At 39.8% G+C, this 16,757-nt stretch overlaps 1 protein-coding gene across 6 annotated transcripts in view; it reads left to right on the top strand.

The window, feature by feature from the left end:
- LOC110447079 (mismatch repair endonuclease PMS2-like) overlaps window positions 1–16,042 on the top strand; it is a 93,819-nt gene extending 77,777 nt beyond the window's left edge. For 3 of the 6 annotated variants that reach the window (XM_021492519.1, XM_021492518.1, XM_021492517.1), the window contains exons 18-25: window positions 1,433–1,469; window positions 3,245–3,375; window positions 5,642–5,742; window positions 9,147–9,215; window positions 10,837–10,874; window positions 11,189–11,293; window positions 12,276–12,311; window positions 15,254–16,042. In XM_021492519.1, coding sequence (XP_021348194.1) covers window positions 1,433–1,469; window positions 3,245–3,375; window positions 5,642–5,742; window positions 9,147–9,215; window positions 10,837–10,874; window positions 11,189–11,293; window positions 12,276–12,311; window positions 15,254–15,316 — 580 coding nt within the window. In that variant the 3' untranslated portion in view covers window positions 15,317–16,042. The remainder of the gene's footprint in view (window positions 1–1,432; window positions 1,470–3,244; window positions 3,376–5,641; window positions 5,743–9,146; window positions 9,216–10,836; window positions 10,875–11,188; window positions 11,294–12,275; window positions 12,312–15,253) is intronic. The other 3 variants (XM_021492520.1, XM_021492522.1, XM_021492521.1) reach the window with 1 other exon arrangement.
- The last annotated feature ends 715 nt before the right edge of the window (window positions 16,043–16,757 follow it).

Raw genomic sequence — 16,757 nt, 5'->3', positions numbered from 1 at the left:
ACGACCTGTACCAGGTTGACTGGTGGTAAGGGTATGGTTTGTAGACCTCCTCACGACCTGTACCAGGTTGACTGGTGGTAAGGGTATGGTTTGTAGACCTCCTCACGACCTGTACCAGGTTGACTGGTGGTAAGGGTATGGTTTGTAGACCTCCTCACGACCTGTTCCAGGTTGACTGGTGGTAAGGGTATGGTTTGTAGACCTCACGACCTGTACCAGGTTGACTGGTGGTAAGGGTATGGTTTGTAGACCTCCTCACGACCTGTACCAGGTTGACTGGGAAGTCATATAAAGTGTGAAAATAGTTGTACATATGTAATTCTTGATTTATATAACTAACTAGTGGGAGACGATACTTCAAATAAGATTGTAGGTTAGATAAAATAGCTGTACATATGTAATACTTGATTTATATAACTAACTAGTGGGAGACGATACTTCAAATAAGATTGTAGGTTAGATAAAATACGGGACATGGATGGGGGGTACTGCAAACAGTGAGAACAAATGTTACCCGTCGTCAGGACTGAATTCTCCCAGATAGCAATGTGACTGTGACCAGTCGACTCTATCTACATCCTATATATACATATGTTAGATGGACAGGGGAATAAAAAAAGCAACCTGATTATGCTGATTAGTACTTCAATATCATGAAAGTGATCTTTTAAGGACTATTAGTATTAGTGCAGTTATACAGTTCTGTGATAGTCTAAGGGAGATAACCTACTTCATAATTACAATGGGTTTTATGTTTGTTAAAGAAATGGGATTTAAACAGTTCTGTGATAGTCTAAGGGAGATAACCTACTTCATAATTACAATGGGTTTTATGTTTGTAAAGAAATGGGATTTAAACAGTTCTGTGATAGTCTAAGGGAGATCACCTACTACATAATTACAATGGGTTTTATGTTTGTAAAGAAATGGGATTTAAACAGTTCTGTGATAGTCTAATGGAGATCACCTACTTCAAAATTACAATGGGTTTTATGTTTGTAAAGAAATGGGATTCAACAGTTTAAAGAGAGTCACTTTAATGACTTAGACAGGTAAAATAGTGTAGTTGCTTTTCCGAAAAGTGCCACACCAACCAAACTTAGACCATAGATGCATCTTAGGTAGTACATCTCAACCCATGCATCAAATGCTGGATGCGGCCTACCTTTCATGGTCCATTGACTTTGTCAGCATCTCCATCAACATTAAGTTTTTGCATTTAAGTTAGTTTCCCTGATATGTGCATTGATAGTCAAAGCAGGGCATAGACGAGACATATCAATCCGAATGGCTTGTTGTACGAGAGATGTAGCTTATCTATAAGAAGCCTGAAGATTTAGTTATGTTTGCTTTTAAGTTATCTATACAATGTAGTTTTACTTATGTTAGGAATATTTGTGTATAACATTCATCCCCATTTTATTTTTTACAGACAGGAAATGTTTGAAAAGATGGAGATCCTGGGGCAGGTAAGTGAAGTGTTTTTATAGACCCACATCTGGCAACAGTATATTGGTAAGATCCATTCTGACATCTTGGTTAGACTTTTAATGTCGTAGCTGTTAATAGGATGTAAAACACACAGACCAAATAGACTTTTAATGTCGTAGCTGTTAATAGGACATAAAACACACAGACCAAATAGACTTTTAACTGTCATAGCTGTTAATGGGATGTAAAACACACAGACCAAATAGACTTTTAACTGTCATAGCTGTTAATAGGACATAAAACACACAGACCAATTAGACTTTTAACTGTCATAGCTGTTAATAGGACATAAAACACACAGACCATATAGACTTTGAACTGTCATAGCTGTTAATGGGACGTTAAACAAACAGACCAAATAGACTTTTAACTGTCGTAGCTGTTAATAGGACATAAAACACACAGACCAAATAGACTTTTAGCTGTCATAGCTGTTAATAGGACATAAAACACACAGACCAAATAGACTTTTAACTGTCATAGCTGTTAATGGGACGTAAAACACACAGACCAAATAGACTTTTAACTGTCGTAGTTGTTAATAGGACATAAAACACACAGACCATATAGACTTTTAACTGTCGTAGCTGTTAATAGGACATGAAACACACAGACCAAATAGACTTTTAACTGTCATAGCTGTTAATGGGACGTAAAACACACAGACCAAATAGACTTTTATCTCCATTACTTTTGTTCTAGATTCCAACATTTAACAAATTTCATATTTGCATACATATTGAGGACGTCCTAGAGCATAGGTATTTGTGACCTATATTTTAAGTTTCACTGAATTTGATTAAACTCTGCTCTTAACTGCCTTCATTACTGAAACACTAGAAATCCAGCATTCCTGAAACTCCATATTTGGATCAATCTTAAGGAATAGAATACTAGAGCGATATATCCGACATAGATCACTGTGACATGTATTTTCCATTTCTCTAACTTATTATTAGAAAATTCATCACACTTCGTTCTGGATACATTGTAAAGAATACTACATTTCATCTCAAAATTATTTTATTGTTGCAATTAAAGTTTCACCCCTATGTAACTTTAGTAGACTCTACCATGCATTGATCTGGATGAGTCCATTATGGTCTACAGTGGTGAAAGGCTTAACAAAAGGATTGGGCACAAGTGTTGCCTATAAAAGCCCTTTCCATATAGAAAGACATACATTTCAAATATATACTGCATGTAAATTGAAGATGTAATATAATAAGTTTAGGTAGATAAAATGTAAGGTAGGCCGTACCAATCAGCCAGTTATCTATATGTACATAGAGATTAGCAGTCTAATTGGAATATCAGAGATTTTACCAGGGTAGATCTAGTGTTTAGTCAGCGCACTTCAAAGTCACTGTCACTGCACCAAGTGCCATATTAACCAGTGACACTAGAATTGTAGGAAGTTAATGATACAAGATATAATATGTGGTGTAATATAGTTAAAATCTTCCAGGAGAATACTACATCAAGATTTCTGGTTACTGTGACCTGTAGTATCTAGGTATACTTTAAAGACTTCAAATCAACTTGTGTTTAACTCGGTTTCTCAAGTTTAACATTGTGTGTTTTCGTTTCCATTTCCATCAAAGTTGTGTGTGGGGGTATATGTATGATTTGAAAACATACTCACTCTCATTTCTTATCAAGAAAGCCTATTTCCAACCATCTGACTTTTTTCATATTTTTGTTGTTGAATATAATGAATAGAACAATATTGATTTCACTGATTTTTTCACAGTTCAATCTTGGGTTCATCGTTGTCAAAAATAGAGAAGATCTGTTCATAATCGATCAACATGCAACGGATGAGAAATACAACTTTGAACAGCTCCAGAAACACACAGTGCTTCAGAGTCAACGCCTTATACAGTAGGTCCTGTAATCTACTCTCCTGTTACTCTACATCACAGTCAACACCTTATACAGTAGGTCCTGTAATCTACTCTCCTGTTACTCTACATCACAGTCAACACCTTATACAGTAGGTCCTGTAATCTACTCTCCTGTTACTCTACATCACAGTCAACACCTTATACAGTAGGTCCTGTAATCTACTCTCCTGTTACTCTACATCACAGTCAACACCTTATACAGTAGGTCCTGTAATCTACTCTCCTGTTACTCTACATCACAGTCAACACCTTATACAGTAGGTCCTGTAATCTACTCTCCTGTTACTCTACATCACAGTCAACACCTTATACAGTAGGTCCTGTAATCTACTCTCCTGTTACTCTACATCACAGTCAACACCTTATACAGTAGGTCCTGTAATCTACTCTCCTGTTACTCTACATCACAGTCAACACCTTATACAGTAGGTCCTGTAATCTACTCTCCTGTTACTCTACATCACAGTCAACACCTTATACAGTAGGTCCTGTAATCTACTCTCCTGTTACTCTACATCACAGTCAACACCTTATACAGTAGGTCCTGTAATCTACTCTCCTGTTACTCTACATCACAGTCAACACCTTATACAGTAGGTCCTGTAATCTACTCTCCTGTTACTCTACATCACAGTCAACACCTTATACAGTAGGTCCTGTAATCTACTCTCCTGTTACTCTACATCACAGTCAACACCTTATACAGTAGGTCCTGTAATCTACTCTCCTGTTACTCTACATCACAGTCAACACCTTATACAGTAGGTCCTGTAATCTACTCTCCTGTTACTCTACATCACAGTCAACACCTTATACAGTAGGTCCTGTAATCTACTCTCCTGTTACTCTACATCACAGTCAACACCTTATACAGTAGGTCCTGTAATCTACTCTCCTGTTACTCTACATCACAGTCAACACCTTATACAGTAGGTCCTGTAATCTACTCTCCTGTTACTCTACATCACAGTCAACACCTTATACAGTAGGTCCTGTAATCTACTCTCCTGTTACTCTACATCACAGTCAACACCTTATACAGTAGGTCCTGTAATCTACTCTCCTGTTACTCTACATCACAGTCAACACCTTATACAGTAGGTCCTGTAATCTACTCTCCTGTTACTCTACATCACAGTCAACACCTTATACAGTAGGTCCTGTAATCTACTCTCCTGTTACTCTACATCACAGTCAACACCTTATACAGTAGGTCCTGTAATCTACTCTCCTGTTACTCTACATCACAGTCAACACCTTATACAGTAGGTCCTGTAATCTACTCTCCTGTTACTCTACATCACAGTCAACACCTTATACAGTAGGTCCTGTAATCTACTCTCCTGTTACTCTACATCACAGTCAACACCTTATACAGTAGGTCCTGTAATCTACTCTCCTGTTACTCTACATCACAGTCAACACCTTATACAGTAGGTCCTGTAATCTACTCTCCTGTTACTCTACATCACAGTCAACACCTTATACAGTAGGTCCTGTAATCTACTCTCCTGTTACTCTACATCACAGTCAACACCTTATACAGTAGGTCCTGTAATCTACTCTCCTGTTACTCTACATCACAGTCAACACCTTATACAGTAGGTCCTGTAATCTACTCTCCTGTTACTCTACATCACAGTCAACACCTTATACAGTAGGTCCTGTAATCTACTCTCCTGTTTCTCTACATCACAGTCAACACCTTATACAGTAGGTCCTGTAATCTACTCTCCTGTTTCTCTACATCACAGTCAACACCTTATACAGTAGGTCCTGTAATCTACTCTCCTGTTTCTCTACATCACAGTCAACACCTTATACAGTAGGTCCTGTAATCTACTCTCCTGTTTCTCTACATCACAGTCAACACCTTATACAGTAGGTCCTGTAATCTACTCTCCTGTTTCTCTACATCACAGTCAACACCTTATACAGTAGGTCCTGTAATCTACTCTCCTGTTTCTCTACATCACAGTCAACACCTTATACAGTAGGTCCTTTAATCTACTCTCCTTTTTCTCTACATCACAGTCAACACCTTATATAGTAGGTCCTGTAATCTCCTCTCCTTTTTCTCTACATCACAGTCAACACCTTATACAGTAGGTCCTGTAATCTACTCTCCTGTTTCTCTACATCACAGTCAACACCTTATACAGTAGGTCCTGTAATCTACTCTCCTGTTTCTCTACATCACAGGCAATACCTATGTTTACAATTAAATGTCTTTTTTATTTTAGACCCAAGAACCTAGAACTGACAGCAAGCAATGAAACAATCCTGATGGACAACCTTGAAATTTTCCATCAGAATGGATTTGATTTTCTGATAGATGAACAAGGTATGTTTATTTTCCTGGCTGATCAAGGTGAAACTAATGAAGGGGAAAGGGTCAAGAAATCAATAAGCAAACATTTGTGTTAAAGTGTTAAATTTTTTGTTTTTGTTTTTACACCAAAATCATATTTTGTTGTTAAGTATGATTTTCCTGCTAAGCTGAGCTTTACGATTGTGAACCTGCAATGAAATTGACAGCAGAAAACCTGGTTTCCAAACCATGTAATTAAAAACCTGCTGTTACTGATTCTGTTGTTAACTCACCTGGTCCAAAGGACATGAGCTTATGCCATGGTGCGGCGTCCGGCGTCCGGCCATCCGTCTGTCCAGCGTCAACTTTTTACTTTAAACAACTTCTTCTGAATAACCAAAATGCCCAGGGTGATGATATTTGGCCAATAGTATGCTGGGATATAGGGCTGCCAAGTTTGTTCAAATGAATGACCTTTGCCCATTTTCAAGGTCACAGGGGTCAAATATGTTAAAATCTTTCAACATCTTCTTCTGAATAACCAGACGGCTCCTGGTGATGATATTTTGCCAGGGACATGCTTGGATGAAGGGCTACCAAGTTTGTTCAATTGAATGACCTTGATGTACATTCAAGGTCACAGGAGGTCATATATGTGTAAAACATAAAAACGACTTCTGAATAACCAAAATGCCCAGGAAGATGATATATGGCCAGAGGCATGCTTGGATGAAGGGCTACCAAGTTCGTCAAATGAATGACCTTTGCCCATTTTCAAGGTCCCATGGGTCAAATATGTTTACAATCTTAAAACGACTTCTTAATAACCAGGAGGCCCAAATAATGATATTTGGCCAGAAGTATGCTTTGATAAAGGGCTACCAAGTTTGTTCAAATGAATGACCTTGACCTATATTCAAGGTCATAGGGATCAAATATGTTAAACAATTTAAATGACTTCTTCTGAATAACCAAAACGCCAAGGAAGATGATATATGGCCTGAAGCATGCTTGGATGAGGATTACCAAGTTTGTTCAAATAAATGAACTTTGCCCAGTTTCAAGGTTCCATGGGTCAAATATGTTTACAATCTTAAAACAACTTCTTCTGAATGACCAAAAGACCAAGGATGATGTTCAAATATGTTTAAAATCTTTAAAAAAAACCTTCTTCTGAATAACCAGAAGGCCTAGGGTGATGATATTTGGCTAGAAACATGCTTGGCTGAAGGGCTACTATGTTTGTTCAAATGAATGACCTAGACCTTTATTCAAGGTCATAGGGGTCAAATATATTGAAACCTTGAAATGACTTCTTATGAATAATCAAAAGGCACAGGAGAATGATATTTGGCCTGTAACATGATTGGATAAAGGGCTACCACCTTTGTTTAGATGAATGACCTTGACTTATATTCAAGGCCACAGGGGTCAAATTTGTTTAAAATCTTCAAACGACTTCTTCTGAATAACCATGACTCCCAGGATGTTGATATTTGTCCAGTAGCATGCTTGGATGAAGGGCTATCAAGCTTGTTCATTTGAATGATCTTGACCCGCTTTCAAGGTCACATTTGGTCAAATATGTATAAACCTTTAAATGAACTAATCTCAATAAAGAAAAGGTCAAGGGTATTGATATTTGGCAAGTTGCATCCTAAAATTAAGGGGCTGTAAAGTTTTTAGCTCACCTGGCACGAAGTGCCAAGTGAGCTTATGCCGTGGCGCGGCGTCCGTCGTCCGTCCGTCCGTCCGTCCGTCCGTCCGTCCTTGTCCGTCAACTTTTCTTTTAAACAACTTCTTCTGAAGAACGGACAGGCCTAGAGTCATGATATTTGGCTGAAAGCTTCGTTGGTAAGAGCCCTACAAAGTTTGAGAACGAAAATGACCTTGACCTGTTTTCAAGGTCACAGGGGTCAAATATGTCAAAAACTTCAAACGACTTCTTCTGAAGAATTAAAAGGTATAGAATCTTCATATTTGGCTGATGGCTTCCTTGGATGGAGCCCAACAAAGTTTGAGAATGAAAATTACCTTGACCTTCTTTCAAGGTCACAGGGGTCAAATGTGTCAAACACTTCAAACGACTTCTTCTGAAGAACTGAAAGGTATATAATCTTTATATTTGGCTGGTGGCTTCCTGGGATAGAGCCCAACAAAGTTTGAGAATGAAAACTAGTTTGACCTACTTTCAAGGTCACAGGGGTCATATATGTCAAAAGCTTCAAATGACTTCTTCTGAAGAACTGAAAGGTATAGAATCTTTATTTTTGATTGATGGCTTCCTTGGATAGAGCCCGACAAAGTTTGAGAATGAAAATGACCTTGACCTTCTTTCAAGGTCACAGGAGTCAAATGTGTCAGACACTTCAAACGACTTCTTCTGAAGAACTGAAAGGTATATAATCTCTATATTTGGCTTGTAGCTTCCTAGGAAAGAGCCGAACAAAGTTTGAGAATGAAAATGACCTTGACCTTCTTTTAAGGTCACATGAGGCAGATATGTCAAACACTTTAAACGACTTCTTCTGAAGAACTGGTAGTTATAAAATCTTAATATTTGGCAGGTGGCTTCCTGGGAAAGAGCCAAACAAAGTTTGCGAATGAAAATGACCTTGACCTACTTTCAAGGTCACAGCGTTCAAATATGTCAAACAGTTCAAACAGCTTCTTCTGAAGAATTAAAAGGCATAAAATTATAATATTTGGCTGGTGACTTCCCGGGATAGAGCTCACCAAAGTTTGCAAATGAAAATGACCTCAACCTACTTTAGAGGTCACAGAGGTCAACAACATTTTAATGGATTTGTTCTTGAGAACTAAAAGGAATGGATTCATAAGATTTGGCTGGTAGCTTTTTGGAATAGAGCTAACCAATTTGAGAAGGAAAATGACATTGACCTACTTACAAGATCACAGGGAAAAATATGTCAAGCAACTTCTGAAGAAGAATCAAAAAGCATAGAATCTTATAATAATATTTTGCTGGTAGTTTCAACAGATGGAGCCAACAAAGTTTGTGAGGGAAATATTTTTAGTGCAATATAATATTTAATGAGAATATTTTGCTATGACTGCTTAAATATTCAGGTGAGCGATACAGGCCCTCTTGGGCCTCTTGTTTCATTGTAACGACCTTGTTCAACTTTCAAGGTCACAGGGGTCAAGTGTGAGAGTAATACCAGGTGACGATGCAGGCCCATTGGGCCTCTTGTTAAAACATAAAATAAAACAGGTATAGACTTCTGTGACGGTAGGTACACCTCGGTCATTATCACTATTTCTTGTTCATATATTATCATTTTTACCATCACTAAAATAGATCATTTCACGCCCAAACATCACATATCCCCCTTCCCCTTGAAACTTGCTTCTTCTCTTTTACACAATAGGAAGTCATATTAAGTTCTATTCTAATTCTCCATTGTCTGTTTCAGCCCCACCAACACAGCGAGTGAAGCTTGTGTCTACACCTGTCAGCAAAAACTGGAACTTTGGGAAAGAAGGTGAAGTGATCGTATGGTTGTAGATAGACAAATTTGATAAGTTCATTCTTTGAGCTATAAATTCTGATTCAAATAAATGCTACGCTCCATTCCCCTACAATACACTAGTGTGTAGAATCTGACAAGTCTACTTTTGGTGTCCTGTTCTTGAGACACTTTTCTCATTACCTTGACAAGTAGATTTTCCAAATCAAAACAATTAACTCTTGTCAGCCCTTCGGGCCAGGTGAGCTTATGCCATGGCGCAGCATCCGTCGTCCGTCATCCGGCGTCCGTCAACTTTTTCTTTTTAAACAATACTAGTCCTTAACGGCTCAGAGGATTTTAATCAAATTTGGTCTGGAGCATCATTGAACAGAGGGTATGGTCCCCCAGGGGGCAGAGGGGCGGGGCTGAATAGGGGGAAAATAGGTAAATCTTTAAAAAAAATCTTCTCCTCCTCAATAAATGAAAGGATTTTGACCAAATTTGTTCTAGAGCATCTTTGGACAAAGAGGGGCCGAGGAGCAGAGCCCAATAGGGAAATAGAGAAAAATATTTTCCCTTCCGTACAAATGAAGGGATTTAAAACAAATGTGGTCTGAAGCATGCTTAGGGGAAAAAACTCAAATCGTTCAATTTGTATAAAAAGGTGCGTGTGAGGCCCAATAGGGGAAATAGCGGAAAATGGAAAATCTTTCTCCTTTATTAGCTCACCTGGCCCAAAGGAGCCCGGTGAGCTTATGGCATGGCGCATCGTCTGTCGTCTGTCCGTCCATCCGTCCGTCAACTTTTCCATGAAATCGCTACTAGTCATGAACGACTAAGCAAATTTTGACCAAATTTGGTCCGAAGCATCCTTGGGGGAAGGGGAACAAATTTTGTATAAATGGTGGGTCTGGCCCCCCTAGGGGCTGAAGGGCGGGGCCCAATATGGGAAATATAGCAGATTCTTTAAAATCCTTCTTCTTCTTCTGTAGGAATGAAAGGATTTGTTCCATATTTAGTCTGAAGCATCCTTGGGTTATGGGAACCAATTTTGTATAAATCGTGGGTCTGGCCCCCTAGAGGCCTGAGGGGTGGGGCCCAATAGGGGAAACATAGCAAATTCTTTAAAATCCTTCTTATTCTGTAGGAATGAAAGTGTTTGGTCAATATTTGGTCTGAAGCATTCTGAGGTGAAGTGGAACCAATTGTGTATAGCGTAGTGTCTGGCCCCCCTGGGGGCTGAGGAGCGGGGCCCAATAGGGGAAACATAGCAAATTATTCTTTAAAATCCTTCTTCTTCTGTAGGAATGAAAGGATTTGGTCCATATTTGGTGTGGAGCATCCTTGGGTGAAGGGGAACTTATTTTGTATCAGCAGTGGGTCTGACCTCCATCGGGGCAGAAGGGCTGGGCCCAATAGTGGAAACATAGCAAATCCTTCAAAATCCTCCTTTTCCTGTAGGAATGACAGGAGTTTGTCCAATTGCATATAAATATAACCCCTGACTAACCATGAAATACATATACAGCAACATCTGGCTATTTCATCTTCAATTTTGCTAACATTTCCAGGTGAGCAATACAGGCCCTCTGGGCCTCTTGTTAGTGTTTACCCTCCTTTTGCAATTATAAATCAAGGTCTTTTTCTTTTGCAGATGTTGAAGAGATGATTTTCATGCTGTCAGATTCTCCTGTGAGTATACATTAAAGAAAATGCCTTTAAAAATCTGTTACTTTCTTTCACAAATGTTTCAGGGTTTTTTTCCTTTGCTTTTTTTCTTGCTGTTCTCTGATATCATTTTACCCGAAAAAAACTACTAATATTTCAATTTAAAAGATTTACAAGAGATTGTTCGAAGAAAAAATCCCTCAAATATCCCAGAAATTTGGTAATGACCAGTACCGAACCCCGAAATGTTTGCTGTCAATGGAGGGAAGCTGGTGGTGAAATGTTACTTAGTCTTTGTACCTAAACAACCAGTTACATCTGTTGTTCCTCTATTTTAGGGTGTCATGTGTCGACCATCTCGAGTGAGGCAGATGTTTGCCTCACGATCTTGTAGGAAGTCTGTTATGATTGGCACGGCACTCAACAAAGCAGAAATGAAAAAGGTAAAAAAATACATTACTAACTATATCTGCCCTGTCTCTCAATACAAACATCACTGAGTGGTGGACTTGACAAGCCTGTATAAAGCTGACATGGTCAGAGATACGGGATGTAATGAGTGGTGGACTTGACAAGCCTGTATAAAGCTGACATGGTCAGAGATACGGGATGTAATGAGTGGTGGACTTGACAAGCCTGTATAAAGCTGGACATGGTCAGAGATACAGGAGGTAATGAGTGGTGGACCTGACAAGCCTGTATAAAGCTGACATGGTCAGAGATACGGGATGTAATGAGTGGTGGACTTGACAAGCCTGTATAAAGCTGGACATGGTCAGAGATACAGGAGGTAATGAGTGGTGGACCTGACAAGCCTGTATAAAGCTGACATGGTAAGAGATACAGGATGTAATGGGTGGTGGACCTGACAAGCCTGTATAAAGCTGACATGGTCAGAAATACAGGATGTAATGAGTGGGGGACCTGACAAGCCTGTATAAAGCTGACATGGTAAGAGATACAGGATGAAATGAGTGGGGGACCTGACAAGCCTGTATAAAGCTGACATGGTCAGAGATACAGGATTTAATGAGTGGTGGCCCTGACAAGCCTGTATAAAGCTGACATGGTCAGAGATACAGGATTTAATGAGGGGTGGACTTGAAAAGCCTGTATAAAGCTGTACATGGTCAGAGATACAGGATGTAATGAGTGGAGGACCTGACAAGCCTGTATAAAGCTGATATGGTCAGAGATACAGGATGTAATGAGTGGAGGACCTGACAAGCCTGTATAAAGCTGATATGGTCAGAGATACAGGATGTAATGAGTGGGGGACTTGACAAGCCTGTATAAAGCTGCTTAAGTATTTGTAATGTTTTTCGTTTGGATTTGTAATTTACCAAAATAAATGTGTATTTGCAGTGTAACTGGAACACTGATGTATTGTCTGTCTAAATGATTGTGTTTTTTTTATGTCAACAGCTAGTCACACATATGGGGGAGATAGAACAACCATGGGTAAGTCACGAATGCATCATTTCAGATCTGCTAACTCTCACGATTTAGGTGTAATTGTTACGATTTCAAGATCTGAATTACACCTGGCTGTACAAATTGCCTAGCTAAAGGACTATGTATGGTTTGGGCGTGTTTTGGCCCCCAAATGCATCAAAATTCCAAACCTTTAAATGAACTTTCAAACGACTGTTTCTTTATTTTTAAATACTTCCCAAATACTATCATGAAAATATTTATTTGTATTTCTAATTGTTGTTGCCATGGTAACAAGATCAAATTTGCATAAAATAGAAAAAGTTGAATAATTCAGCTCTATGGTAGCTAAGAGAAAAACAAGGTGAAAACCTGCAAAATTGACTGAATATTCAAATTTCATTAATTTATGCAAATATTAACTGGTTACCATGGCAGCCATAATTGAAAACACAAATAAATGTTTGCATGATAGTACTGGGGAAGTATTCAAAATTAAAGAAACAGTCATTTGAAAGTTCTATTGAAAGATTTTTAATTTCGATGGATTTGGGGGCCAAAACTATATATAGTCCGTTTACAAATATTTGGAATTTTTCCATTTTATTTGTTAGTTTTGCTGTGATCTATCAGTAATGTAATCATTTTCCATGCCGTTAAGATTGTGCTATGGTGAAAATGACATCACGATGCATTTGAAAACTAATATAGAAACAAGAAATCGTCTGTTGTTGGATTCCTAGAGATGAGTTTGTTAAAAACAGGCTCAAACCTGTAAAATTCTCTCAGTAACGCCCAAGTCTTGATTATACTTTTCTAATCTCGAATGTTGGCAGCTTTGATAGTTATATTGACTAATATCAATGGGCAATCTTGAATTTGTAATTTACTTTCAAACTTAAGAAGGGACTGGACGTGGAAACTTAAGTAGGGACTGGTCGTGGAAACTTAAGTAGGGACTGGGCGTGGAAACTTAGGTAGGGACTGGGGGTGGAAACTTAAGTAGGGACTGGGCGTGGAAACTTAGGCAGGGACTGGGCGTGGAAACTTCAGTAGGGGCTGGGCGTGGAAACTAAAGTAGGGACTGGTCGTGGAAACTTAGGTAGGGACTGGACGTGGAAACTTAAGTAGGGACTGGTCGTGGAAACTTAGGTAGGGACTGGACGTGGAAACTTAAGTAGGGACTGGGCGTTGAAACTTAAGTAGGGACTTGTCGTGGAAACTTAGGTAGGGACTGGTCGTGGAAACTTAGGTAGGGACTGGGTGTGGAAACTTAAGTAGGGACTGGGCGTGGAAACTTAAGTAGGGACTTGTCGTGGAAACTTAAGTAGGGACTGGGCGTGTAATCTTAGGTAGGGACTGGGCGTGGAAACTTAGGTAGGGACTGGTCGTGGAAACTTAAGTAGGGACTGGTTCTGGAAACTTCAGTAGGGGCTGGGCGTGGAAACTTAAGTAGGGACTTAATTTACTTTCAAACTTAAGAAGGGACTGGACGTGGAAACTTAAGTAGGGACTGGTCGTGGAAACTTAGGTAGGGACTGGTCGTGGAAACTTAAGTAGGGGTAGGGACTGGGCGTGGAAACTTAGGTAGGGACTGGTCGTGGAAACTTAGGTAGGGACTGGTCGTGGAAACTTAGGTAGGGACTGGACGTGGAAACTTAAGTAGGGACTGGGCGTGGAAGCTTAAGTAGGGACTTGTCGTGGAAACTTAGGTAGGGACTGGTCGTGGAAACTTAGGTAGGGACTGGGGGTGGAAACTTAAGTAGGGACTGGGCGTGGAAACTTAGGCAGGGACTGGGCGTGGAAACTTCAGTAGGGGCTGGGCGTGGAAACTAAAGTAGGGACTGGTCGTGGAAACTTAGGTAGGGACTGGGTGTGGAAACTTAAGTAGGGACTGGTCGTGGAAACTTAGGTAGGGACTGGGTGTGGAAACTTAAGTAGGGACTGGTCGTGGAAACTTAGGTAGGGACTGGTCGTGGAAACTTAAGTAGGGGTAGGGACTGGGCGTGGAAACTTAGGTAGGGACTGGTCGTGGAAACTTAGGTAGGGACTGGACGTGGAAACTTAAGTAGGGACTGGTCGTGGAAACTTAAGTAGGGGTAGGGACTGGGCGTGGAAACTTAGGTAGGGACTGGGGGTGGAAACTTAAGTAGGGACTGGGCGTGGAAACTTAGGTAGGGACTGGTCGTGGAAACTTAAGTAGGGACTGGGCGTGTAATCTTAGGTAGGGACTGGGCGTGGAAACTTAGGTAGGGACTGGTCGTGGAAACTTAAGTAGGGGTAGGGACTGGGCGTGGAAACTTAGGTAGGGACTGGGGGTGGAAACTTAAGTAGGGACTGGGCGTGGAAGCTTAAGTAGGGACTTGTCGTGGAAACTTAGGTAGGGACTGGGCGTGGAAACTTCAGTAGGGGCTGGGCGTGGAAACTTAAGTAGGGACTTAATTTACTTTCAAACTTAAGAAGGGACTGGACGTGGAAACTTAAGTAGGGACTGGGCGTTGAAACTTAAGTAGGGACTTGTCGTGGAAACTTAGGTAGGGACTGGTCGTGGAAACTTAAGTAGGGACTGGTCATGGAAACTTAGGTAGGGACTGGTCGTGGAAACTTAAGTAGGGACTGGTCATGGAAACTTAGGTAGGGACTGGTCGTGGAAACTTAAGTAGGGACTGGAGTCTGAATTTGAACCTGAGTTCTGTGATTTCCTGATTTTACATCAATAATAAACATATCAAAGTATTTTGTTCATTCATCATTGTACAGACAGGTTCTGAGGTAATTGTTTAGTGATACAATAGACGTGTATTGTATAGGTAGGTCTGGTTCATTGTAACTATTTAGTCTGAAATTACGCATTTGATAAAAAATATGATTTTTGACTATCAGAATTCCAGCAATAAGCCCTAGAAACATTGACTGAAGATAAACCACCAAAATTTATCGAAATGTATCATATTTTGTCTATATTTCAGAATTGTCCCCACGGCCGACCCACCATGAGGCACCTTATCAATCTCAATATGGTGCCAAAATGAATTATGAGTGACGCCTTCTGTAATGCAACAGGAAGTGGATGAGGACTTCTATATATATGAGTGACGCCTTCTGTAATGTAACAGGAAGTGTCTGATGACTTCTATACATATGAGTGACGCCTTCTGTAATGTAACAGGAAGTGGATGATGACTACTGTATATATGAGTGACGCCTTCTGTAATGTAACAGGAAGTGGGTGAAGACTTCTATATATATGAGTGACACCTTCTGTGATGTAACAGGAAGTGGGTGAGGACTTCTATATATATGAGTGACGCCTTCTGTAATGTAACAGGAAGGGGGTGATGACTTCTATATATATGAGTGACGCCTTCTATAATGTAACAGGAAGTGGGTGATGACTTCTATATTTATGAGTGAAGCCTTCTATAATGTTACAGGAAGTGAGTGAGGACTTCTATATATATGAGTGACGCCTTCTGTAATGTAACAGGAAGTGGATGATGACTACTGTATATATGAGTGACGCCTTCTGTAATGTAACAGGAAGTGGATGAGGACTTCTATATATATGAGTGACGCCTTCTGTAATGTAACAGGAAGGGGGTGATGACTTCTGTATATATGAGTGACGCCTTCTGTGATGTTACAGGAAGTGGGTGATGACTTCTGTATATATGAGTGCCGCCTTCTGTAATGTTACAGGAAGTGGGTGATGACTTCTATATATATGAGTGAAGCCTTCTGTAATGTAACAGGAAGTGGGTGATGACTTGTATATATATGAGTGAAGCCTTCTATAATGTTACAGGACGTGAGTGAGGACTTCTATATATATGAGTGACGCCTTCTGTAATGTAACAGGAAGGGGGTGATGACTTCTATATATATGAGTGACGCCTTCTGTAATGTAACAGGAAGTGGGTGAGGACTTCTATAGATATGAGTGACACCTTCTGTAATGTAACAGGAAGTGGGTGAAGACTTCTATATATATGAGTGACACCTTCTGTGATGTAACAGGAAGTGGGTGAGGACTTCTATATATATGAGTGACGCCTTCTGTAATGTAACAGGAAGGGGGTGATGACTTCTGTATATATGAGTGACGCCTTCTGTAATGTTACAGGAAGTAGGTGAAGACTTCTATATATATGAGTGACACGTTCTGTGATGTAACAGGAAGTGGGTGAGGACTTCTATATATATGAGTGACACCTTCTGTAATGTAACAGGAAGTGGGTGATGACTTCTATATTTATGAGTGAAGCCTTCTATAATGTTACAGGAAGTGAGTGAGGACTTCTATATATATGAGTGACGCCTTCTGTAATGTAACAGGAAGTGTCTGATGACTTCTATATATATGAGAGACGCCTTCTGTAATGTAACAGGAAGTGTCTGATGACTTCTATACATATGAGTGACGCCTTCTGTAATGTAACAGGAAGGGGGTGATGACTTCTGTATATATGAGTG

Source organism: Mizuhopecten yessoensis, unplaced genomic scaffold (genome assembly GCF_002113885.1).
Source record: "Mizuhopecten yessoensis strain PY_sf001 unplaced genomic scaffold, ASM211388v2 scaffold3151, whole genome shotgun sequence".
Classification (NCBI taxonomy): domain Eukaryota; kingdom Metazoa; phylum Mollusca; class Bivalvia; order Pectinida; family Pectinidae; genus Mizuhopecten; species Mizuhopecten yessoensis.
The sequence above is the reverse complement of the archived record's forward strand: the minus strand, read 5'-3'. Positions and strand labels throughout refer to the sequence as shown.